We start from the raw sequence: 26,794 nt of genomic DNA on the forward strand, positions 1-26,794 counted from the left end.
GATCCCTGCTACAGAGGGTGTGTCACTGTGGGCTGATCCTGGAGGCCAGGCCTGAGGTGTGCTGAGCAGTTGGAGCGCTGGCAGTCCGTGCTTGCTGCTTTTGTGGGGCTGGCTATTTGGTGATGTCTCTCTGCTTGTGTGTGTGTGTGACCAAGCCAGCTTCTGCCATTGATGGTTTCCCCTGAAATCTGTAAGCCTGAAATAAACCCCTTCCCTTTTATAAGCTGCCTTTGGTCAGGTGTTTGTTCAGCAATATGAAGCTGGCTGCAACATGTCATTATGGACTAAGATGGACATTAGAAAGCAAGGTAGGAGGATTGAGTGATGGCTTAGTGGGCAAAGCCTTTACTGCTCAAGCTTGATGGCCTGAGTTCAGATCCTGGGATACATGTAAAACTGGATGTGTAGTCCACACATACCTACAGAGAGGAGGGAAGGAGAATTTGGAAGCTTGTAGCCTGAAGCTGGTGAACTCAGCTGTGGTCAAGAGACCCTGCTTGAAAACAAGGTGGAAGGCAAGGACGGACACTCAGGTTTCCCTCTTCCTCCATGGCACACACATGCCCACATTCATATACCTGCATCATGTAATTACGATAAGAGAAGGCATCGTGTAAAAAATAAGACATGTGTTGTGGAGAAATTCATAGCTTTTATTCCTCTTATGTTACTGTATCGCCCGGATAGCAGCAACTGTGTGAGGGTGAGTGAGGTGATTATTAGGCCTATTTCTTAGAGGAAACAGACTTAGGAACAGTTAAAGGACTTCAACTGGGGCCCAAATGTAGGTTATCTGACTCATTTATCCTACAGAAGTTTCCCACACCATATGTAAGATGGCTAGGTGCTATTGTGACTATCCATGATTGTTTAAGGCAGTTTTTGATATTAGTGACATTTCAACAGGATGGTTTCCCATTAAGTGGTCTGCTTGGTGCAAGGGCTGAGGAATCTTTTCAAAGGTATTGACCAGATATTGGTTAAGTAATGTCTCAGTTCTGGGTATGGATCTCTGAAAGCTGCCCTTGCACAGTTACCAAGCAGCTCCTGGAGTGTCTGCAGGTGCTCAACCGTGAGAGGGTGTGACAGGAACAATGTACAGCACTGGAGAGAATGCCCTGTTCTTTTTAGGTTCTGGAATGGCTCTTAAAATTATTGCTGCCATTGTTTACTTGTTACAAGGACTGGGAAATTGTATATGTGGCAGGGGGTTGTCACATGTCGTCTGTCCTCATTCCAGCATCAGATTAGGGTTTAGTAGAGACTGGCTGGAGAGCAAAAATGGTGGTGGGGGGGAGTAGGGCAGCTTTGTGAGGCAGTTAGAAATCGCTGTGCACGTTTTCTGTACTGGAGAATTTCCTAAAGTATTCTCACATCCCGAATGTGCGCCGGCGGCTCTGGGACTGGTACCAGTGCACTTTCCAAGCTCATTTGGCTCCAGAACTGTTTCTGTTTCTTTTAAAAGCATATTATTTATTTGAGAGAAAGAGATGGGCACGCCAGGACCTCTGGCCACTGCAAATGAACTCCAAACACATGTGTCACCTTGTGCATCTGGCTTACATGGGTCCTTGGGAGTCAAACTGAGGTCCTTTGGCTTTGCTAGCAAGTGCCTTAAGCACTAAGCCATCTCTCCAGCCCTGTTTCTATTATTTTTCTTTTTGTTTTTATAGGATCTTGCTCTAGCCTGAATTCACTCTGTAGTCTCAGAGTGGCCTTGAACTCCCAGTGATCCTCCTACCTCTGCTTCTGAGCACTGGGATTAAAGGTGTGTGCCAATATGGAACCAACCCTCCCTCCCTCCCTCCCTCCCTCCCTCCCTCCCTCCCTCCCTTCCTTCCTCCCTCCAGCATAGACCATTTTACCAGGTAAAATTTCCACAAAACCATTCTTAGGAAAACAGTGTCATTAGTAGTTTCCAGCTTTTAAATCTCAAGAACTGTGCATTGAATGACACTATAGTGAGATAAAGTGCACAGTGGCTGTTGAACGTAGGATAATTTGAGAAAGGATAAAATTATACATGTGTGCCAACACACCCCTTTGAAAATCACTGCTTGGAGAGCTAGGATGTTTCACCAACTTTCACACATGGTCTGCTTCTTAGTCACTGCCACAACCCCATGAAGGAAACATTAGATTATAACTGTCTCCTTTTTCAAGAGAACTAAGCTAACACCCAAAATGGACTATGCAGGGACATGCGGGTGCCAGTCTTGCCCGAGCACGCTTCATAACCATGCTACTTCCTCAGGAAGTGAGGACTTCCATTTTGAATTTTCTCTGTTTTTATTTAAATGACTGTTGCATCTGCTTATTAAAGAAACAGGTGGCCAAAACAGAAATATCAGGCTGGAGAGATGGCTTAGTAATTAAGCCATTTGCCTAGAAAGCCAAAGGATCCCTGTTTGATTCTCCAGGACCCACATAAGCCAGATGCATGAGGGGGTGCATGTTTCTGGTGTTCATTTGCAGTGTCTGGAGGCTCTGGCATGCCAATTCTCTCTCTCTCATATAAATAAATAAATAAATAAATAAATAAATAAATAAATAAATAAATAAATAATGTTTAAAGACATGAGAAATAGAAATATCCCTAGAATCAAGTTTAACTTCAGTTTATATATATCTTTCTACCTGTTTTCTATAATGTTATAGCCACAGTTGTGTTATATGTGTACACATCCATAAATTTTTAATCCTGTTTGGAATCTTCTATAGAACTATGTTTCTTGATTGTTATAGCATCACTGGTTAAACAGACTAATGAATAAATGCACTGGACTCTGACTCAGAAGCGTGTAACTTGCAGCCCTTCTATGCACTTGGGCACAGGCAAGTTCTTTGACCTGTATAGAGCTCATATTCCTCTTATATAAATGAGAAGTAGATCAAATCTTTGCTTTGTGAACTGTGGGGTTCTACAAAAAGTCACAGGTCCCAGGCATAGAAGGATAACAGTAGGCAGGGCCTCGGGCCTTTCCTCAACCTGTGCCTCAATCCCTCCACAGTGGGACTCCTCTGTGTATAGGACCCAAGCACACTGGACAAGGAAGTACTCACTGACTTCGGTAAAGGAGTAGATTATTAGACAATGTGCTCTTGAGCTCGGTGTTTCCAATTTCCTTCTACAGAATCTAGGTTGCTGCAAATCATTTCTCGGTATTCTTCACCAGATGGCACTTCACATTCTCTCAAGAAAGTGTGTTAGGTACAAAGAGAACCACTGATGTGTTGAGAGCATTGTTCAAAGCACTATGGAATCACAGTTGGATACTCACTAGAGAGCTTGTAAAATATGTTGCCTCTTACAGTATGTATGTATATATATATATCTCCATTTTAATCCTGGTAACCAGGGAATCAAAAGTCTCTGAAACTAGAATGCTAGAAAACCATGAAGTTCACCTATATTTAGTTTTCCATTTCCATTTCCATTGCACACGTTAAGGCTTTGCATTTTGAAGGAAGTGACTTGGAATTCCTGATATCCTGACCTTTTCTCTTGTTTCCACAGAAGGAAGAACCCTGTTAACAAATGAGGTGCATTAATGCTCAGGCACAGCTACATGAAGTGTTTTACACCTGCCCTGACCATCTTGCCAAACGAGTCTCCACTCATGAGACCCAACAGGATGAACCAGCCAAGGAGGGACAGTGCTCTCCCCTGTAGGAACAGTGACTGCTGACGTCTGAGTGCAAGCTGGGGACTGCATGTCGTCTGCCAGTACCATGAAGGAAGTGGTTTATTGGTCACCCAAGAAGGTGGCAGACTGGCTGCTGGAAAATGCCATGCCAGAATACTGTGAAGCTCTGGAGCATTTCACAGGCCAGGACTTGATCAACCTAACCCTAGAGGATTTCCAGAAACCCCCCCTGAGCCGAGTCTCGTCTGACAACGGGCAGCAGCTCTTGGACATGATAGAGACCCTGAAGATGGAGCACCACATGGAAGCACACAAGAATGGCCATGCCAATGGGCACCTCAACGTTGGTGTCGACATTCCTACCCCTGATGACAGCTTCAGCATCAAGATTAAACCCAACGGGATGCCAAATGGGTATAGGAAAGAGATGATCAAGATCCCCATGCCAGAGCCAGAGCGCACTCAGTACCCCATGGAGTGGGGCAAGACTTTTCTGGCCTTTCTTTACGCACTTTCCTGTTTTATTCTCACCACAGTGATGATCTCGGTCGTCCATGAACGAGTACCTCCTAAGGAGGTGCAGCCTCCACTACCGGACACGTTTTTTGACCATTTTAACCGGGTGCAGTGGGCCTTTTCTATTTGCGAAATTAACGGCATGATCCTTGTAGGACTCTGGTTAATTCAATGGCTGCTCTTAAAATACAAGTAAGTAGAGTAAAAGCTCTTAAGGTTCAATATGATGGGGTTCACATCCAGATATGTAATTGTTTGAAATGAAACTTAGCAAGCATTTGAACCAAAGCATATGGATTCCTTTTCCTTTCTTAAACCACACGTACTGTGGAACCAGCTGAAGTGCTGGCAGCTTTAAGATGATGCTGGGTTTGTTGCGTATTAATAGCAAGATGCCTGCAGACCGATGACTGGGACGAGTGTCAGTGGTGACGGTCTGTTTGCAGTAAACAAGAACAAAACCACACAGGCATTGTCAGAAAGTTCAGATCAATCATAGTCTTGATTGGTTTATTAAGTCACAAAGTGAATTGTTGGAGGATGAACTGAATGCTGTGAATGGTGGGATAACTTTCCCCTAAAGTCATAAAACCCGAAACCTACCAACTTGTGTTGAAAGATGTTTTGCAATCGAATTCACAACAGCTATCCCACAGTGGCTTGGGTTGTTGGGGAAATAATGTGTGGTACTCAGTGCAGTGTGTGGCTGTCTCCTGTGAGGTTGGGGTTTGTAAGCAGGCATCTCCATGTACTTTTGGTTGGATCCACAGTAGCTTTCATGTTCAAGGTTCTGAATTCAACAGGTACCTCAAAAGCAATCTGTTTACATGGGTAAGCACTTGCCCTAGATTTTAATTAATTGTCTTTGTTATTTTTGTCTGGTTTTCTTCTTCTTTATGGCTTCCCTTGTCAAGGAACTTCACTTTCTTTCTGGTAGGCTGTGTTACATGACCCCAAGTGTGGTTGATATTAAATAAATCAAGAAAACAAAATTGCAGATGGAGTTCATGCTGAGCTTTCTCTCTTGAGTTTTTTCCTAGTATTTAGAAAAGATACTTTTTCTTCACTGTATAAAATTATATATATATATCTGCAAATGGAAATGAATGCAGTACCTGACTTTGCCAGGAAAGAATTATTTTACTGTGGATTTAAGTAGCCAGTGTTTATTTAGGGCTGGTTTGACATTTGGCCTTCCACTGAAAAATAGCACCTGCACATTGCCTTTCCCAAGGGAAGGTCAACTCACAGGAAGCTGCCTGGTTTTTTCCTTAATGTTTGTTTCTCAGCTCTTTCCTCGACCATTTTATCCAGCTCCTCAGAATGAAACCTGTTGGGCTGACAGTTCCCAGCAATGCACTTTACCTGGATTTTAAGAATTGTGGAATGCTTGAAAAGAATATTCCAGCCTTTTCCCTTTTTACTTCTCTGCCGTTTTCTCTTCCAAGAAGGAACAAAGGATGAAACTGTAGAAGAGGACTTAGTACTTGAGAATTGAGACTACTAAAATTGGGCCAGCAGCCACCAGCAACAAGCCCTTGAGCCGGATTTTGAGGGTGCTGGTTCTGAGAATGTAATGTTTCATTCTGTCTTATGTTATATGTGGTTGCCCTTTCCTGTTAAACCTAGGTGTTGGTTTTGCGCTTAATACTCCTGCTTGGTTTTTCACATCTGACCATCCAGTCTGAGTGTCTGTAGGTACACACATGTCCACTTGGGGTTTCCATGACACTGAGAAGTGGAAAGCAATGATAACACTCATCCTTAAGAACTTTTTGCTTTTTAAAATGTAAATAATGTTGTCTCCCCATTTAGAATTGGACTTTCAAGCCATTGACTAGGAAAAAGTCCTGGAAATCTCTGCATTTGTGTCAAACTGCACTACAAAACAGGTATCCCTTGTTTTAAGAAAGCATGATGACAAACATTAAACTTACAGATTGATGAAAGCCTGGACACTTAAGGGCTTTCCATGCATGGCTGAGTCTTGGCTAAAGTGGTGGCACCTAGCTGTGGCTACGCCATCAAGACAATGTAAACCTCTGACAGAAAAAGGTCAGGGAACAAGACTGGAGAGTGTTCAAGTGAGAGGTTTCTGGTCATCACCGAGATGGGCAGGCTGAGTTAGGTGGGGGCAGGGCTGGGGGCACCTCAGATTTAACTTGTTCACAACCCTATTTGCTGGCTGTTTCTTCTAATTTTTTCTTCCTCTTCCCTAGCCAGTGGCATTTCCTAGAAATCTAGAGCAACCTACTTCCTGTTACCCAGGTAGTGAGTTCAGTCCATTCTAATTCTGCTCTGTTTTAGTTATATCTCCTCTTCCCGTTCCTAGTTGAGCTCCACAGTGGGCTCAGATGAAGAACCAACCCCTCGGCCTGGCATTCATGGCTCTTCATAATCGGGTCCCCATCTGTCCCACTTCACCTCCAGCTGCTTCAGTCCAGTTCTTCTTAAACTCAAATCATTTACATTGTAGAGCTTTTTTTTTTAATTAAAATTACAAAAATAAAGTTCCTATTCATCATTCTACTACCCCTAGTAGAATGCTTAGGAACACAGAAATGTTTGTTTCACATCCATCGTTCCTTCACCTTGAATATGCTGAGCAGCCTACTGTGGGCCAGCACTCCTAGGGATGTGTGCAGTGGGCAGAGAACCCTGGTGCCCTCCTGGAGCATAGATTGGGAGAGGCAGTCAGGAAACAACTGAGTCTGTAGCATGCGCTAGTGTAAAGAAGTGAAGAAAATGTCAGGTTTGGGGAGTGTGGTATTTTTAAGCTGAGTGATTAGTAAAGAGCACTAGTAAGATGACAGTTCACTAGGTGCCTCAACTCAGATGAAAGAGAAGCCTAAGAATACGCTTGAGGAAGACCATTCCAGGTAGGAGACACACAGTGGGGGAATTCCGGACTGTACGTGGAGAGCCCAAGGGTCTGTAATGGCCCAGTGATCCAAGGGAGAACTGTGACATGGGTCAGCAAGGTGTGGACAAGGGCCCAGATAGGACGAGAAGAGTTTTGGATTTTATTCCAAGTGTGGAATTCATGGGAATGTAATGACGTGTGCAGACTTGAATTTGGGAAGAATGCTGTGGTTGTCGTGTAGGTAACAGGAGCTAGAGACGAAGTTAGAGGATTGTATACGGTGCCAGTGCAACGAACCAAATGGTGGGAAGAAATGAACTGTTTCCAGAATTCATAGCAACCTTTTAAAGTTTTTTTTTTTGTTGTTCATTTTTATTTATTTATTTGAGAGTGACAGAGAGAGAAAGAGGCAGATAGAGAGAGAGAATGGGCACACCAGGGCTTCTAGCCACTGCTAATGAACTCCAGACTCGTGCACCCCTTTATGCATCTGGCTAACATAGGTCCTAGAGAATCGAGCCTTGAACCGGGGTCCTTAGGCTTCACAGGCAAGTGCTTAACCACCAAGCCATCTCTCCAGCCCTTCTGTTGCTTTTAGAGTGTGCTATCTTTTGTAGCTACAGAGCTGGCTTCTATTATATGTCCTCATACAAAGCTTTTGGGTCTCTCTTTAGGTCTGTGATATTTAAATGTAATTTAAAAGGGGGAGAAGACTTTATTAGTTCAGGAACTTTCATAACTTTACTTGAATATATTTATTTAAGACAGAGTTAAGTCATGTATATCCCAATGTCTTTTCTGTCATGGTTTTGTGGTTACTAGACATTTGCCTAAAAGAAGTAACATATGCCATTTGAGGGAGAGACAGATTGCATAAGAGTGAATTAAATATCATGGGGCATATTGATCTGGTAGTAAAAAAAAATTGAAGAGAAAAGAACAGTTGGGTTATGGGATGGAGTTGAAAGAGATTAATAGTAGAGATATTTGGGGATAGGGCAGAACATTTTGTCATCAACAGATGCATGGGGCCTACTGGGACTGATGAATGGAAATGGTCTCTGAATGGCTTCTTTGAGAATTGACCCCATGCCCATAGGGAAGGAAGTAGTGAAGGGAGAGGATTGGACACTCTGCTTATGGCTGGTCAGGGTATCTATATTTGAAATGTTATTAAGTGCTTTGTGGCTCCCACAGGAAAGAACAGGTCATTTTCCAGTGTAGCTTTTCTGGGACTACTCAAAGGAGTAGGATGGATTTTTAAGTTTGTACTATTCTATTTTTTTGTTTTAATTTTATTTTTTGACCATTTCATACACATTTAAAATTACTTTGAACATCTTTACCTCTCATGGCTCTCTTATCCCTCTTGTATTCCTATTGAATTCCTTCTGCCCAGTTAATCCTCCTCCCACTTGCGTGTGTGTGTGTGTGTGTGTGTGTGTGTGTGTGTGTGTGTGAATGAGTGTGTGTTCCATCCATCCGTCCATGACTCACTGAGCTAAATTAGGGTTATTTGCTACCTGCATGATATTGTGGGGAACATTTCCCCTGGGGAAACATGACCACACATCTTCACCCCAGATAGGGCTCAGACACTAAAACCATTGGTGACCCAGTGAGTTTATTGGAGTTACATTCAGAATGGGGTGAGGGGTTGCTTACAGGAGCAGTGGATGACTGGGGCAGCTGTGTCACCAAAACATCTGCAGCATAGGTGACGCCCGTGGAAGTTGCATCTCTGGAGCACACTGTGCCACCTGCAGGCAGCTTGACTGGTCCAAGAATCTCAAGCACATACTGACTTGCTGGTGGCTCAGTCAGAGAACGTCCTCCAAAGTAGTTTTCATATAACCTCAGGGTGGGATCTTGCAACCCTTTTAACAGACTTGTTGACTTCTTGAGCTTCTGTCCTCCCCCAGCAGAGGATGATGTTTCGACTGGGAGGAAATTGCTGTTCAATACATGCACATGGGTAGGAGTTCCATGGAGCATGGATAACTTACCACTGAGGAGCATGGCTTTCCTACCCACTAACGGTGGGTAGCACCTAAAGGAGAGTTGGGACCTACTGAGTGCCCCACATCATGGTGGAATGTTGAGTGTCTCATTCATGTGCTGGTCACTAAGCTTATGTGAGTTGATGGCTCCCACAGCCATGTCGTGTCTGGAAATGTTCGCAGCACTCCTAGCCATCTCTTGGCTTTGACGTTGCAATGTTTCCTGAGCCTTGTAGAGGTGGTATAGATGTTCTCTGTAGAGCTGAGTAGTCACCAGTCACTTATGCACAGCATTTTGACCAGTTTTAAGTCTGCATTACTTGATACCCACTGCAAAAGGAAGCTTCTCTGACCAAGGCTGGGAGCAGCACCAATCTATGGGTATAACATAAATATTTAGAAGGCATTTTAACACCATATCCATTTAGCAAAACAGCTTTTGTAGGTGTTACATCTCCCTCTCCCTCTCCCACAGGCTTATGCCCTCCCCAGCCGTGAGCTTTGGACCAGGTTTACACTATAAGGCATGAGTTCCCTCCTGTGGTACTGGCCTCAAATTCAGTGAGAAAGCAGGTGGTTTCCCCCATAACAATCATGTCGCTATTGGCACATATTGCCTAGCAGGTCAGTTGTGGAGAACATAGGATATACAGCTGGGTAAAACTGTTGGTAACTTTTCCCCTCATTAGCCTGCATAGCACCTTCTGGCACTTTTGTCAGAAGAGAGGAAACTTCCAAGTCAGTTCCAAGTTGATTTTTCTATGCATGTTATCTCATGAACAGTGGTAATAGCCTGTATTATTTGAGGGGCCTCTGGGGCTTTTCTAACAACTCAAAAGGAGATACCCCACACCTGACACCAGAACTGGTTTAATAACATTGTTCTGGGGACCTCATTATCCACCCTGGCAGGGTACCTCCATTCAAACTTCGTGCATCTGGCTTTATGTGGGTACTGGGGAATTAAACCCATACTGTAAGGCTTTGCAAGCAAGTGCCTTAACCACTGAGCAGCCTTCGCAGGCTTTAAAATTAGCTTACAAAGTAGTAAGTTTTTATGAAGTAGTAGGTTTTTATAATCTTTACTTTTTTGTTACTGAGACAAAATATCTGACCAAAAGTTAGTTTAGGAGAGGAAGGGTTTCTTTCAACTTAGTTTCAGGTACTGTGGCAGGAACAGCATGGCACAGGAGCTGGTCACTTCCACTTCAGCAGTGAGAAGCAGAGCAGAGTGCTGAATGCTGGTGCTCAGCAGTTCTCCTCCTTCTTATATACTCCAGGACCCCGCCACAGTTAAACCTGGTGTTCCCGCCTCATTTCAAAGAATGAACATCATTCCTCACAGGCATGCCCAGAGGCTAACCTATTTAGATAACCCCCTCAAATGATTACAGTTTCTGTCAATTTGACAGTCCATATTAACCATCACAGGGGCTGGAAATATGGCCCAGCAGTTAAAAGAGTTTTCTTGCAAAGCCTGTCAGTCCAGGTTCAAATCCCCAGTACCCAACCTAAAGCCAGATGAACAAAGTGGTACCTGTACCTGCTGCTCATGTACAGTGGCAGGATGCCCTGGCACACCCAGCATTCATCCTTACAAACAGACAAAGTTGACTATCACAGTTTCCAAGTAACTTTTTCATACATTGTTAGTTCTGGGTAATCCTCACCTTACCTCCTTTCATCTCCACTACTTAATACCGCATGTGTTCTACTGTCCCTCTCCCCTTAAGACCTCTCCCCTCCCCATTCCCTTGCATGGCCTCTTTCCAATTTCCTTGCCTCTATATACACTGACTCTGACTTAAACACATAAATCTAAAAATATTCATATGAGAGAGGACACATGGCATTTGTCTTTCTGGACATAGATTGCCTTAGTATATAGTATTTTCCAATTCCATAGAATGAGCTTTTATTTCTTTTTCAAAATATTTATTTATTTGAGAGGGGCAGATAAAGAGAGAATGGATGTGTCAGGGCCTCTAGCCAGATGCATGGGCCATCTTGTGCATCTGGTTTATGTAGGTACTGAGGAATCGAACATGGGACCTTAAGGCTTCACAAGTAAGCTCTTTAACCACTAAACCATTTATCTCTCCAGCCCTGAGAATTAGCTTTTAATGCCTACCAGGATATTATTTTAGAGCCAGAGATCTCTTTAGAAAGACTTGCTTTTTAAATTTTATTATTTTTTTGATGCTGACGTTTGAACTCAGGGTCATGTATATACTAAGCGCATGCCCTATCACTGAGCTAGACTCCAGCCTCATTTCATATTTTAACCTCTTTCAGAGCTGTGGCATATGTTGGCATATGCTATGTGGAGCTTTGCGAACCGAAGTCTGTCACATTTTCTACTCTTTCATGATGAGACTGTAATTTACAAGGCCAGATTCTTTGCCTGCTTGGGGACTTTGGCCAGATGCTGATCTGATTCTGTCAGGCTATGTGTTAACAGATAGACTCTTCACTGGCATTTATCGTTTGTTTTTTGCCCAATTTCAGTTGCATCATTTTGTTGTTGTTGTTTTCACATTATGCTGGCTGCATCAAAGTATTCATCCCTCTTCTAGTCTTCAAGGTAGATTACATCCACAGATACTGTCAGCATCCCCTCCTTGTTTGCATGTTTTTTAAAAATTTTTTGTTTTATGTTCATTTATTTATTTGAAAGTGACAGAGAAAGAGGCAGAGAGAGAGAGAATGGGCACGCCGGGGCCTCCAGCCACTGCAAATGAACTCCAGATGCATGTGCCCCTTGTGCATCTGGCTAACGTGGGTCCTGGGAAATCAAGCCTTGAACTGGGGTCCTTAGGCTTCACAGGCAAGCGCTTAACCGCTAAGCCATCTCTCCAGCCCTGCATGTTTGATGGCTGTGATTGATGCTGAGCATTGATGGGAAACAGTTCTCTCAGAGCTCCTATTCAGTTATGTAAGTTCCAGAAGAACCTTTTCTTGGGGTCAATTCACTTTGTTATCACTTAGTCTTACACTGTGGTAGACCAGAAGGCCAGTTTAATGGAACTTCTGAACATGTTTCCCTTATTTACCAAAGATTGTTGCAGGGTATGCTTAAGGCACCCGAGAGCCAAGCAACTGTGTAGAGGTTGTATGCATTCTGGGGAAATTTTGCTTCTTCTCAAAGTAACATCTTAGATTTTCAAGGTGTGCCATTCAAGTTCTCCCTTGTTACTGTAAGAATTTTGGGCACCTCTCCTTAATTGGCTGGTAGGTTTTCATGTTTCCCTCTATCAAGAAAGTGACATAAGAGCTCAGTTTCTCTTTCCCTCCTTTATCTTCTCTCTGCATGTAGCTACATCTGTTAGGTGTTTATTCGAAGTTTCTTTCGTCCTGCTTCTTTTTATCTATGTCCAAAATAATTCCATTCTATTCAGAAGGCAGATTCTGGTCTAGCTGGTGTTTGAGTAATAGTTTTTACATGTATTGTATCATTCAATGAACCCTGAAAATAAGTATTGCAATTCTATTTCTCTCGGTGAAGGGGACAGCCTTAGAGAAGCTGTTGACTTGTCCAACATGCCACAGAGAGAATACAGTGGGGAATAATAGCTCTTTGGTATAAACCTGTTATGGAAATTTCCTGCTATAATAAGCACTTGTCCTTTCAACTGTATTTTCTTAGCAAATATAGTGACATCAATTATGTGTGCAAAGGACAAATAGAAAGGAAGCAAATCAGTTCCATTTTTTTGTACTAAGGTTTATGTGTTATTTCCCATTTAGAAGACATTTGGAAGTGCCCCTGGAGTGGGCTTTCCACCCCTGGTAGCTGTCCTTTCTTGCCAATCACTGTGTATTGCAGAAAATAGACTGTTATTTTAAGTATTATACTTAGCTTAGCCATGGCTGAATGCTGTCATGTAATCCCCCTAATTATTGTATAGACATCCTCACCACCATTTTGGAACATTGCTTTGCTAACAACTTAAGTCCTGCATCTCCACTGAACCCCACTGACCAAGTGTACCAAGTTAATTGTTTCTTCTTTGGCCAAGTTCTCTCCTCTCTTGCTTCTGAGACATTGTCTGTCTGGCTTCCTGGCCCCTGAGATCCTTTCTCACTTTTCTGGAGACTTTCCCTGGCCACTTCTCTTTATAAGTTAGCTGTACCTCCTATTTTTTGTTCAGGGCATTAAACAAATCTTTCTCCTCTTCTCTTTTTCTAGGAACATTGTGAGGGAAGCCTCCTGGGGCTAGATGGCAGATTCAGTCCCAGATCACTCTATTCTTCTCATCTTACCTTAGCTAGCTTATGGTCTTACCTGAACTCATCTTTATTTTTACATTTTATGACCTAAATGAAGCCCAAGTCACAGGAATTATAGGGAACTAGATTTACCCTGTGTAACCACCACATTCAATGGTGCCAGCAGTTTGACTTCTGTGCCAATCTAAGCATGTTCACAGTCTTTTAACAGAATAAAACTATAAGGGGGTGAAATGAAATACTGTAAAGATATGTCATGTTTTCATGAGTTAATTTTTATGTATAGCGCTAAACAAAAATTAATGCATCTTATTAGGTAGAATTTAATATGTTCCCCGCAAGTTGACATGTTGAAAATTACCCAAGTTATTATGTGAGTGGTTCTTGGAGGTACAGCCTTTAGGAGGTTAGTAGAGTAAGCTCCCATGATGACATTCCTATCTTTGTAAAAGAGTAGGTGAGACCCAGGCTAGCACACGAGTTCTTTCTCCAGCATGTTAATGGTCCACCAAGAAAACCCTTACCAGATGCTGAACAGCCACTAGGCCCATGAGCTGAATGTTGTAATTGTAATTACCCAGCGTATTATTTTGTTTTAATAACAGAAAATAGACCAAGGCAATACATAAAAAGAATAAGCTAATACCAGAGTGGTAAATTTGCATTGTATCCTATTTGGTATTTTTCTGTGTATGCTCTTAAATGAGTACTCTGTGTGTCTTTGTGTAGTTTAAAAATATATTTATTTATTTTGTAAGCAAAGAGAGAAAGAGAGTGGGCAGACAAGGGCCTGCAGCCACTACAAACAAATTCCAGATGCGTGCATGCACCACTTTATGCATCTGAGTACTAGGGAATTAAACTCAGGTCATTTGTCTTGTAGGCAAGCATCTTAATCACTGAGCTCTCTCTCCAGCCCTAGTTTTATTGTTTTTATGTGTAACTTTAAATGACTCCATTTTGCCTTCTCTTTATACCGTGCCCAAAGTTTCTCCCTTCTTAACAGACCATCATGGACATTTCCTTATGCCCCCCCACCGGCAGCCCAGCAGGCCTATGTCATTGGTAGGTACTGGATTTAGATTCTAATTTAGATTCTAAAATCCACCTACTAACAAGTGACTTTGGTCAAGTTACCTGTTTGCATCTTCTCTTACAAAATTAGAATGATTAACAGTTTCTATCCTAAAGTTGTCATTTGGATTGAGCAGAAATATATTCATAGCGTTTTACAGAGTACTGGGTATCCTCCCAGATCCTGAGCCTGAGTTATCCCTGTCTCCTTACTAAAATAGTCTCTCTGTTCCTGGGTCTCATCCCACACATCCTGAGCTTTCTTCTTTGATCCTTTCTTCTGTCTCACATCTGGTCGGACTGTCAGTAGGACCTTTCTCATTGCGTCTCTTGTTGCTGTAGCTCTGACCACTGTCACTTCATACATGCTATATCACTGGTGCCTCCTCCTGATCTCTGTTATCCTTCTTACTTCCCTTAAATCACTTCTCGACTCAACAGACCGTGTGAATGTATTAGCATATGTCATTCTTAGACTTCATATATTACTAAAGCCATTGTCCTCACAGAGACCTAAGGCCTAGTGGTTTCTTTCTAGACCACAGCACCTCATGCACTGTGCTCCCTGGCCCTCCTTCTGGTTAGACACACACAGTAGCTACTGCTATCCTCTCCAGTAGCTGTTTACTTCATGTGAACCACCAGAGGGGCTCTCCTACTTTCCCCCATGACGTCGCTTCACTTTAACAGTTAACACATATAATGGCTCTGCAGTTCACATATATACCTGCTTATTGCCTGCCTTGTCTACTAGAACATAAATACCATGAGACAAGTTATTTTTTTCTTCCCTTGTATTCCAAGTGCCTAGAATAACACTCCAATATACTTACTCATGATATGAGCAAGCAAATAATGCAGGTAGCATTGATTGCCTGTTATAATGTGCTTACCACTGGGCCTAAACCTCAATAAAAGTTAGCTGCCGGTGGTGGGTTATGTGGTTACTATGTCTAGAAATGTGTTATAAGGGTCCGTTACTTATAAGGATAAAAATTACACTTTCGTTGTGCAGTAATACTAGGTTCCAGGAACGTGACTCCAGAGGGTTAAGGTGTGTCTGCTGTTGTGGTGTTTCTTTGCTTTTTGTGGCACCTGTTTTGTGGTGATATGGTCTTACTCTGTAGTCCAGGCTGGCCAGGAACGCACTGTGTAGCCCAGGCTTGTGGCAATACTCCCACCTAAGCCTTCTAGCTGCTGGGATTACAGGTAAAAGGGGCAAATTTTGATGAAGGGAGGAAAGGAAAAGATCTGAGCTTATATATTTATATAACTTGTACATGCATATCCATATTTATATTCTGTATAAATACATATGCAAAGACAAATGCATATATTTATGTACACATACATACATATTTCATCGCTAGCTTAAAATACCAGCAAAGCAATGTAACTTTTTCTCTTGTACAGTTTTCTGTAGCAGTTAATTCTTAACTGTCAAGTAGATCACATCTGTGCTCTGTCAAATGTTACGGTGTAACATTTTTTTCTTTATGTTGCAATCTATTTCTAACTCTAGACATCATTTTTTAAATAGAGTGGGTAATTTTGTACTGTGATCTGTTCTTTACAAATGGCCTAAACCAATATAGGCATTTCCTGGACTTAGGCCAGCTCTTGCCTTATCATGCAGATTGTGTTTTTCAAAGTAGGGTTTCACTGTAGCCCAGGCTGACCTGTAATTTTTTATATAGTCTCAGGGTGGCCTTGAACTCACTGCAGTCCTCCTACCTCTGCCTCCCTGTGCTGAGGTTATAGGTGTGCACCACCATGCCTGGCTCATGAAAATTTTTACTGGGAGGTTTCTCCTCAAAACATGAAAACAAAATAAGCTATTAACTTTTCTTTGTTCAGTTCATTAAAAGAAAGCCTAGAGGCCTGAGGTTGTGGTGCCTCTTTCATTGATGGGCTGTGGCTTGGCTGGTACTGTTCCTGAAAGCCTCCTTTGTAATGGAGGCTACTGAAGCATGCTAAACAGGAATATAGTTCAGATATCTAATAGCAAAATTACAGGATTTCTTTTGAGTCCAGTTTTAAGATGTTGGAAAGGCACAGTTTATATTTCTGGTCTGGGGACAGAGGTATATCCCATCTTCCTGGTTCAGGCCACGCTTTTACCCTGTGTCTGTACCTAAGAAGTACAACACAAGTTCTTCATCTCTTTCTGGAGAGCATTTCTTTCACATTTGGTTTTGCCCTTTGATTTGTTTGACTAGTCTTTTCTTGGAGTTTTCTCTGCTAAAGTCTTGAATTCAGTGCCCTGGGTTTCCTGATCTCCCTCTGGAGCACTGGCGACCCCATGGGCTCTGTATGATAGCGGTGGAGAACACTGAGTGGGCCATCAGGAGAACGGAGAAAGGTGGTGGAAACTACAGTTCATAATCTTCAGGGCTTGTAGTCCTGTTTGGATAAACGGAGCCATTAAAACATTAAAGCAAAAAAAAATAAAAAATGATGTGGGGATTTCCAGTCAAGATAGTGTCCACCTAACTGTGTTGCGCCCCCCTGGGGAAGGAAAGGCAAGACATTAAGGGTTCATTGGGTCTTCTTGGGGGAACAGACTCTAATAGATGTCAAGTGGGAGGGGGCAGAGGGGCAAAAAAGGGGGGAATAGGCTGATTCCCATGCTCTCGGGTAGTCCACCAGTCCCCCAATACCTCAGCAGTTGTCCTAGTCATAGGCCTTGCTGTGGGTGCCTCCTGCACTAACCACAGGCAAGGGGACACAGGCCAGCATAGCTTCACCTGAGCTGCTGAGTACAGGTGAAGACAGTCCCACTTGCCATCGGCCCCACCCCATGGCCTAGTGCTAAGCCAGTGGGCCAGATTAGCTCCACCCATGCCAGGTTCAGTAATGCTATTCCACTGACCACTGCCCCCCATCACCCTGTCCACTTCAGGCCACCTGACCACATATCCCCATACCCCCCAAATCACAAAACAACAAGCCTTTACATCAGGTCCTCGGGTCCCCACCAGAGCCTCATAGGCTCCTTCCCTCTGAGCAGGCAGACCCAATTGCCACTGGAAGCCTATTGGAAGCAAACATAAAAGAGAGTAACCACTGAAGACGCTTCAAGGGTAGGCTATAGCTTCCTTCTACACTGTGATGGGCAGACCAAAGCTCAAAAGGATTAACATGAAAAATCAAATGCAGGTAAATCCAACAGGATTGCCCAGTCCCATAATTGATGTCTCTAATCAAAACAGAAGAGACATTAGAATCAGAACCCCCAAAATGAAGATATAAGCTGTGCAACCCTGACCAAGCAAACAGCAGAACTTGGAGAAAAGCAACAAAGGGTTGATAATTATATGAATGCTGACCTCGCTAGACTAGAACTAATAGATAAGAACTTGAAAGGGTTCCAAAGACAGTTAAATGATCTGAAGGGCGGAGGAGGGGGGAGAGGAACTCAGTAACCAGCTGGCTAAGGTCAATGAAGACATAAAGAAATGCAAGGATGAATTCCAGGAAGCATCAAAACATCAGAAAATGGTGTGAAAACGGAACTCAACCAAGGGGTGGAAACTATTCATAAAAATGCAGTAGAAAATGCAAACCAAACTGAAAAAGCCCCAAACTATAGAAGCACTCAGGAATAGAGTCAGCCATGTGGAGGATAGAAACTCAGATATGGAAGACAAAACAGTTCATGAGTCCAAAAGTTTCAATAGTTCAATTTTTTTTTGTGAACAGAACATGAGGGAACTGTGGGATAACCTTAAATGTCCCAACATACTGATCATAGGAATACCAGAAGGGAAGACATTCAGATAACAGGCATGGAGAACTTATTCAACAAAATTGTCAAAGAAAAATTTCCGAGTCTCTCAAAAGAAAGTCTCATCAAGTTACAAGAAGCTAACAGAACTCCAAACAGACTGGACGAAAGGAGAAATTCTCCAAGACATATTGTCATTAAGACCCTAAACATTGATACCAAAGAGAAAGTCCTAAAAGCAGCTAGGAAAAACAACACATTGCATATAGAGGTAACCCCATCAGAATTACTTCATAGTTTCCAATGGACACCCTGAAAGCCAGAAGGGCCTGGAATGGGACACTGCAGTCTAAGAACCTATGGCTTCCAACCCAAACTACTCTATCCAGCAAAAGTATCCCTCATAATAGATGGTGAAAGAAAAACTTTCCATGTTAAACCTCAGTTTTACAACTATATGAACACAAAGCCAATCCTGCAGAGAGTTCTTCAGGGAATTCTCCACACAGAAGAATCAAATAATCAACCTCAAGAGCCTACAAGAAGCAGATCACAATAATCAAACTCAGAGAAGGCACAAAGAACTACAAAGTCCAAGAAAACACCAAACCACATAAATGAGCATGATATGGCAGGGATCAAATCAGACCTTATAGTCCTTACCCTAAATATTAATGGTCTTAATTCACCCATCAGAAGACATAAGCTAACAGGATGGATCAAAAAAATTAGACCCCTCAATCTGTTGTTTCCATGAAAGACACCTCCTCAAGGTGAAAGGGTGGAAAATGATATTCCAAGCAAATGGGAATAGGAAACAAGCAGGTGTAGCTATACTAATATCAGATAAAATAGACTTCAAACTAAAAGTAATAAAAAAGACAAAGCTGGGCGTGGTGGTGCACGCCTTTAATCCCAGCACTTAGGCGGCAGAGGTAGGAGGATTGCCGTGAGTTTGAGGCTATGCTGAGACTCCATAGTGAATTCCAGGTCAGCCTGGGCTAGAGTGAGACCCTACCTAGAAAAACCCAGAAAAAAATAAAGACAAAAAAGGCCTCTCCTACTTATCAAAGCAACGATCCAACAAGAAGATAACACAATCATGAATCTTTATGCACCAAACACTGGGGCACCACAATTCATAAAAGAAAACCTACTTGAGGACAAAATAAATAACCACCAACACTATCATAGTTGGGGACTTCAATAATGCACTATTAGCAATATGTAGGTGATCCAAACAGAAAATCAAAAGGGAACTAAGAGATCAACAGCACCATAGATCAGCTAGACCTAACATCTACTGAGCATATTGCCCAAAATCCACAGACTACACATTCTGCTCAGCAGCCCATGGAACCTTCTCTAAAATAGATCATATACTGGGTAATAAAACCTGCCTCCATATATTTAGGAAGATAGACATAATTTCCTGCATGATATCAGATCACAATGCTGTGTTGCTAGAAATTAACAACAAAAGATGCACTAGGAATCCTATCAGCTCCTAGAAAATGAACAGCACACTGTAAAACAATAAGTGGGTAGTGAATGAAATAAATGACATTGCAAAATTTCTAGAAATAAATGACAATGAGAACACATTGTACCAAAATTTATGGAACACAATGTAGGTGGTCCTCGGGAAAATTCATAGTACTAAATGCCTTCATAACAAAGACAGAGAGATCCCAATCAACCTAGCCATCCACCTAAAGGCACTGGAAAAGCAAGAAGAATCCAACCCAAAAAGCTCCAGAAGGAAAGAAATAACTAAGATCAGAACAGAAATTAATGAATTGGAAACTAAGAAAACAATTAAAATTGATGAAACAATGATCTGCTTATTTGAAAAAATAAACAAGATTGACAACCTCTTGGCCAATCTGATCAAGTGAAAAATATAGGCACTTCAACTTAAAATTAGAAATGAAAAAGGAAAGATCACAACAGACATAAGTGAAACTGGAGGAATCATCAGGACTTATTTCAAAAACCTCTACTCCACAAAACTGCAAAATATGGAGGAAATGAAGTCCTAGACACGTACCACCTACTAAAGCTAATCTCAGAGCAGATTAATCTCCTAAACAAACCTATCACGCACATCGAGATTGAAAAGGTAATCAAAAACCTCCCCCAAAAGAAGAGTCCAGGACCAGATGGTTTCTCAGCTGAATTCTATCAAACCTTCATGGAAGAACTGAAACCAATTTTTCTCAAACTGTGCCACATAATCGGAGAACAGAGAAAGCCCCCCAACTCCTCCTGTGACACTAATATCACCCTAATACCAAAACCAGGCAGAGATGCCACAAGAAAAGAAAACTATAGGCCTATTTCCCTGATGAACTTAGACGCAAAGATCCCATACAAAATCCTAATGAACCAAATCCAGCAACACATCAAAAGCATTATCTGCCTTGATCAAGTAGACTTCATCCAGGATGCAGGGGTGGTTCAACATACATAAATCTGTCAGGGTAACACACCATATAAATAAGCAGCTTAAACACAAAAACCACATGATCATTTCCATAGATGCAGAAAAGGCCTTAGACAAGATACAGCATCACTTCATGATCAAAACATTGGAGAGAATAGGCATGGATTGTTTGTAACTCAACATAATAAAGGCTATGCATAAAGCTCCAAAGCCCAAATGCTACTTGAGAGAGACTGGAGGAATTCCCATTGACATCAGGAACAACACAGGGGTGTCCACTCTCACCTCTGTTATTCAGTATAGTACTGGAAGTCCTCACACAAGCAATAAGACAGGAGGAAGAAATAAAAGGGATACAAATTTGAAAGAAAAAAGTTAAGTTAGCTCTATTCGCAGATGACATGATTCTATACATAAGAGACCCATGAGCCTCAAACTGATAACTCTTAAAAGTTATTAACTGCTTCAGGCTGGAGAGATGGCTTAGCAGTTAAGCGCTTGCCTGTGAAGCCTAAGGAACCCAGTTCAAGGCTCGATTTCCCCAGGACCCACGTTAGCCAGATGCACAAGGGGTTCACGCATCTGGAATTCGTCTGCAGTGGCTGGAAGCCCTGGCATGCCCATTCTCTCCCTCCCTCCCTCCCTCCCTCCCTCCCTCCCTCCCTCCCTCCCTCCCTCCCTCTCTCTCTCTCTCTCTCTCTCTCTCTCTCTCTCTCTCTCTCTGCCTCTTTGTCTGTCACTCTCAAAAATAAACCAAAAAAAATTTTTTTATAAAGTTATTAACTGCTTCAGCAAAGTAGCAGGATACAAAATCAATGCACAAAAATCAGTAGCATTTTTATATGCAAAAGACAAATAAGTGACATTGTGTCATTTTTAATAGCAACAACAAAAAATACCTTGGAATAACATTAACCAAGGATGTGAAAGACCTATACAATTAAAATATAAAAACACTCAAAAAAGAAATTGAGGAGGACTTGAGAAGATGGAAGACCTCCCATGCTCCTGGATAGGCACAATTAACTTTGTGAAAATGGCAATCTTACCAAAGGCAATATACAGATTTAATGTAATGCCAATCAAAATCCCAACATTGTTCTTTACAGAGATAGAAAAGTGATCTCAAAATGCATATGGAAAGGCAGAAGGCCTCAGGTATCCAAGCATATCCTCAGCAAAAGAAACACCTCTGGAGGCATCACCATACCTGATCTAAAGCTATATTACAAATTCATAGTAATGAAAACAGCATGGTACTGCTATAAAAATAGGATTATAGACCAATGGAACAGAATTGAGGACCCAGACTTTGGGTCAAGTAACTATAGCTAGTTTATATTTGACAAAGGCCCTAACAAGGCTTGAAAATAGACAGCATCTTCAACAAATGGTGCTGGATGAACTGGACAACCATATGCAGAAAATTGAAACTTGATTCACACAACTTGCCATGCACAAAAATTAAGTCCAAGTGGGTCAAACACCTCAACATAAGACCAGAAACTCTGCTACTAATGGAAGAAAAAATTAGGAGGAACTTTCCATTCCTGAACAAAGGATCTTGAACACTCAACCATTGGGATCTCATGAAACTGAAAAGTTTCTTCACAGACAATATAAGCAGAGCCAATAGATTACCCACAGAATAGGAGAAACTTTTTGCTGGCTGTCCAACTGACAGAGGCCTCCTTTCTAGAATCTATAAAGAACTCACACCTAGACAATTGAAAGTCCACCCACTCAGAAAATGGGGCAAAGAACTGGACAGCCAGTTCTCAGAGGAAGAAATAGAAATGGCAAACACACACTTATGAAATATTCATCATCCCTAATCATCAGGGAAATGGAAATTAAAACTGAGATTCCACCTTACCCAGTAAGAAGAGCAAACATTAAAAAAAAAATGAAAATAAATGCTGGCAATGATGTGGAGAAACAGGAACCCTCATCCACTGTTGTTAAGAATGTAAGATGGTACAACCAGTTTGGAAAGCAGTATGGAGATTCCTAGAAAGGTTGACTATAGTTACCAACAGACCCGGTTATTCCCTTACTGGCCATTTATCTAAAAGCTCCATGCCCCAGTTAAGAGAGATTTGCTCAATCATGTTTATGGCTGCTCAATTCATAATGGCTGACAGTTGCCATCATCACAGATGACCATCATCAAATGAATGGTTAATCAAGATGTGGTATATTTACATGATGGAATTCTATACAGCAGTAAGGAAAAATGAAACAATGAAATTTGAAGAAAAATGGTTGAGTCTGGAACCGATCATTCTCAGGGAACTCACCCAATCACTGAAAGATAATCATCACATAGTCTCACTCATCTGTGGCTCCTAACCTGAATCTATCTGAGATGCAGACATATCTAATAAGATTCTTGAAGTGGACAATAGGGTGTGGGGGGCGGGAGGAAAGGGTAAAGGTGGGGATGATGGACACAAAACTGGACCCAAATGGCAATGGTACCATAAAATTCTACATCCTAAAAGACAGACTAAATGGTTGAACCTTCATAAAGTCCTTAGAGGGAACACCTGAATCACAAGGCCCTGGAGAGGGTATGATGAAGACTTACCTCAATCTTCTTTTGTTTCTGTCTCTCACTCCCCCTCTTCTATCTCACTTACCTTTTTATTCTTTTCTTTGGCACTGGCCTGTAACTCCCAGTACCAGCATGTGGCTAACATCCACAATGAGCTGTTGATCAGATAGACCTACAAGGTTTCCCAAAAGAAGACAGATTTCTGTCAGAGTACTTGATGACCCACCAAAGGTTAATGGTAAGACCCTACTGCTGAAGACGCCATATGCTGTTGCTATGGAACATGGAGTGACCTGGCTAGTATCTGGAAGAGAGTCAGTCCCCAGACAGTTAGCTCATCTAGTGCCAGAAAGTCCTATATGAGCGACTGGGGTAAGATGATCAACATGCGTATCAGTCCAAGCAACTCGTGGTCTAAGCTACTCAGCAACAAACAACCTGACATGATGCTCACCCAAGTGCAGTAGTGGCACACAGCCATGGTGGGGAATCACCTGCTCTTGATATGGCTAACTGGTCTGCTCAGTAGAATGGAACCCATGGCTTGAGCTAGGAAGCAAGTCAGAACCATAGTTAAAAATGAGCCCACTCTCCATTATCAGGCTCCCACCAGTCATGGGCTGCAAGCAGGCCTACACCTATTAAATTCTCTCTAAAATAACAATGGTTATCCCATTTATCTGGTGTTAACTTCACTCTCCATTGAAGAATTTGCTTCTCTTCAGATGGACACAGATTCTAAGGAGAGAACCAGCCCATCACACCTCAGAAGGGCCCCAGCTGAAACTAAGTAATTGGGGAAATGAGCAAGAGTGCTGCTTCCTTGGTGAACCTGGTACCAGCACAAGGGTGAAGGAGATAAGACAGAGAACACTCAACTCCTACCAAACCAGATATCCAGAGACACAAAAGCTCCCAAGACCCTATCACTGAAGCACACCTAATATGAAGCTGACGGCTCAGGGAAATTTGCCAAAGAGGGGCTGGAAAGAATGTTAGAGCTACATGTTGGGTCATTATGCACAGAAACGTTGCTCTTACCCATAACTGATAGCTAACCCTACAATGAACAACCCATATTCCGCAAGGAGGAGGGTCCTTTCAGAGGGGGGATGACAGGGAGGAAGCTAACGATGGGATCAACATGACTGTATACACTGTACATAACTAATAAAAAAAGGGAAAATAAATGATGTGGGTTGGAGGACAGTGAGCATTGTGCAGATCAGTTCTGACAGAAATGAAAGGGCTTACATCTATGGACAGAAATAGGGAAGAACTATTGGAGAGTCATGTAAAGCTCCAAAGCATGGTACTGTATATACTTCCAGGACTGGGGCACCTCTGTTGATTGTGGTGATGCCAATTACTAATTTTATAAGCACAAACTATTGTAATTGGGAGTCTTTGGGGAGTTGTTGGGAGCTCTATGAAGAAAGTAAAATGAAAGGAATCAAGAGTAGCAGAGGGCTTATTTAAGGGAGCTCTGAACTGAATGTGTACACCATGTTGAATGATGGGCTTGTTCTAGAAGGCAGAGAGAGTATAGACAGTACAGTAGAGCATGGCTGGCACAGAGATTTTACCTAAGGCAGGAGGGACTTTTAAGGGAGCATTGGGTGCAAATGAGAAGTCTGGAGGATGAAGGGGCCAGAGGTGAAGAGGTAGACAAGCTAGGAAGACCTAGGGCTTCATCGTCTTGGGGAAGGATTTGAAGTCTATTCAAAATATAATAACCATTGAGTGGTTTCAATAAAGATAATTCTGGAAGCTTACTACAGAATGTATTTAAGGATAGCTCTTGTTTGGGCTGTTGTGACTCTTCTGCGCCTTTTGCAGCATAGTGTTAGCTCTAGAGGCTGAGGAGTCCTAAGTTGCTTGGTGTGAAGTGAGCATCCCCTTCCTGAATTATTGGTGGCTCAATAGTTCCTGAATTACTTGTGTCCAGTAGAGGACACCTATTGATGTCCTCATGTGGTAGAGGAAGACCAGGTGCTGTCCTTGAGAAGTGTCTTTTATTAGGGTACTAATCTCAAGTTTAGGGATCTCAATCTACTTGTGATTAGATTTCAGAATGAATTTGGAGTCCTGTGTATATTCAGACCATAGCAGGAGGCTTCAGGGACAAACTGATCAATGTCATTGTGGAAGACCAGGTGAGACCAGACATTAGCATGACAGATTGAACACTCAGAACGGTGTGGCAGTAAGCACATCTAAGTGGCTAAAGACTGGACAAGAATGAGAAGTTAGCACCTCCAGTATTTGAAATCTGTGAGATACTATTGTACTTGCCTTCTCACTGCTGAGACAAAATACCTGATCAACAGCAACTAACAAGCTGGAGAGATGGCTTAGTGGTCACAATGCTTGTGAAGCCTAAGGACCTGGGGTTTGAGTCTCCAGTACCCATGTAAGCCAGATGTGTGAGGTGGAGCATGCTTTGTTTTTAAAAGCCAGAGCTTCTAAAGAAAAAATGGCCTGGATATCCATGACCTTGCAGTGCCTGGCACAGTGTACACAAGACCAGTTCAATAGGAGGAAAAGATGTTGACATCAAAATAAAAGACTGAGAGGGGGAGGGGATATGACGGAGAGTGGAGTTGTGAAGGATAAAGTGAGGGAGGAGGGAATTATCATGATACATTGTCTGTAATTATGAAAGTTGTCAATAATAAAAAATTTAAATTGGCTGGAGAGATGGTTTAATGATTAAGGTATTTGCCTGCAAAGCCAAAGGACCTCCGTTCACTTCCCCAGGACCCACGTAAGCCAGATGCACAAGGTGCCACATGCATCTGGAGTTAGCAGTGGATGGAGGCCCTGGAGCACCCATTCTCATTCTCATATCCTCCCTCCCTCCCTCCTTCCCTCTGTCTCTCTCTCTCTCTCTTCCTCTCTCTCTCTCTCACTCTCTGAAATAAATAAAAAATATTTAAAAAACTAACATTTCCTTTAAAAAGCTAAGAGCTTCCATAAAGAGGTAGCCAATGAATCTAAACCAGAAAAATGGGCTAGAAACAAATGAAAAGCTTATAAAGTAAGACCAAGAATGAGGGACATAATATTCATTTATAATTTCTGTAAATATTTTTTCCTTCATTTGATAGTTTGGGAAAACAAAGTCATGTTATTTAGAGCAAGTGCCAATGTATGTAATTGCACATGCCAGCTCTTAAGAGATGGAGGTAGAAAAATCAGCAGTTCAAGGCTAATCTTGGCTACATGGGATCCTGTCTTAAAAAATAAATTAGAACCAAGTACTGTACAACCAAAATATTGTTTTTCTACAGCATTTCTTCAGGGGTCATATTAACAGGTAGCCAAAATTCTTCTTTGGACTTGGAGGCCATGGTACCAAATGCCAAAAGTGTCATAATTTTTTAAGCCTATTGGGTTATTATTTTTACATTTAGGGTATTAAAGGGTTTAGGCTGGAGAGATGACTATCAGTAAAGCGCTTGTCATGCACACATGGGGACCTGAGTTTGATCCTCAGAACCCCGACTAAACGGAAGCCAAGAGTGGAGATTGAGAGCTTGTGACCCCAGCACTGAGGAGGCAGACATAGGCTGATTCCCATGGCTTGTTTGCTAGCCCCGGGCCAATGATTGAGTTCCTGGGAACAATACCAAAGGTTGTCCTCTGGCCTACACATGTGCGCGCGTGCACACACACACACACGCACACAACTTAATTACTTCAATTTAAGTTATTGAAACAAACGGCATTTC

The 26,794-nt window shown here is 42.2% G+C and overlaps 1 protein-coding gene across 14 annotated transcripts in view; it reads left to right on the forward strand.

Annotated features, from left to right (window-relative positions):
- The window catches only part of Sgms1 (sphingomyelin synthase 1), a 296,894-nt gene that overhangs the window by 246,550 nt on the left and 23,550 nt on the right, over positions 1 to 26,794 (forward strand). For all 14 annotated transcript variants that reach the window (XM_045154617.1, XM_045154610.1, XM_045154666.1 and 11 more), the window contains one exon: positions 3,518 to 4,355. In XM_045154617.1, coding sequence (XP_045010552.1) covers positions 3,715 to 4,355 — 641 coding nt within the window. In that variant the 5' untranslated portion in view covers positions 3,518 to 3,714. The remainder of the gene's footprint in view (positions 1 to 3,517; positions 4,356 to 26,794) is intronic.

This window comes from Jaculus jaculus, chromosome 1, assembly GCF_020740685.1.
Source record: "Jaculus jaculus isolate mJacJac1 chromosome 1, mJacJac1.mat.Y.cur, whole genome shotgun sequence".
Classification (NCBI taxonomy): Eukaryota; Metazoa; Chordata; class Mammalia; order Rodentia; family Dipodidae; genus Jaculus; species Jaculus jaculus.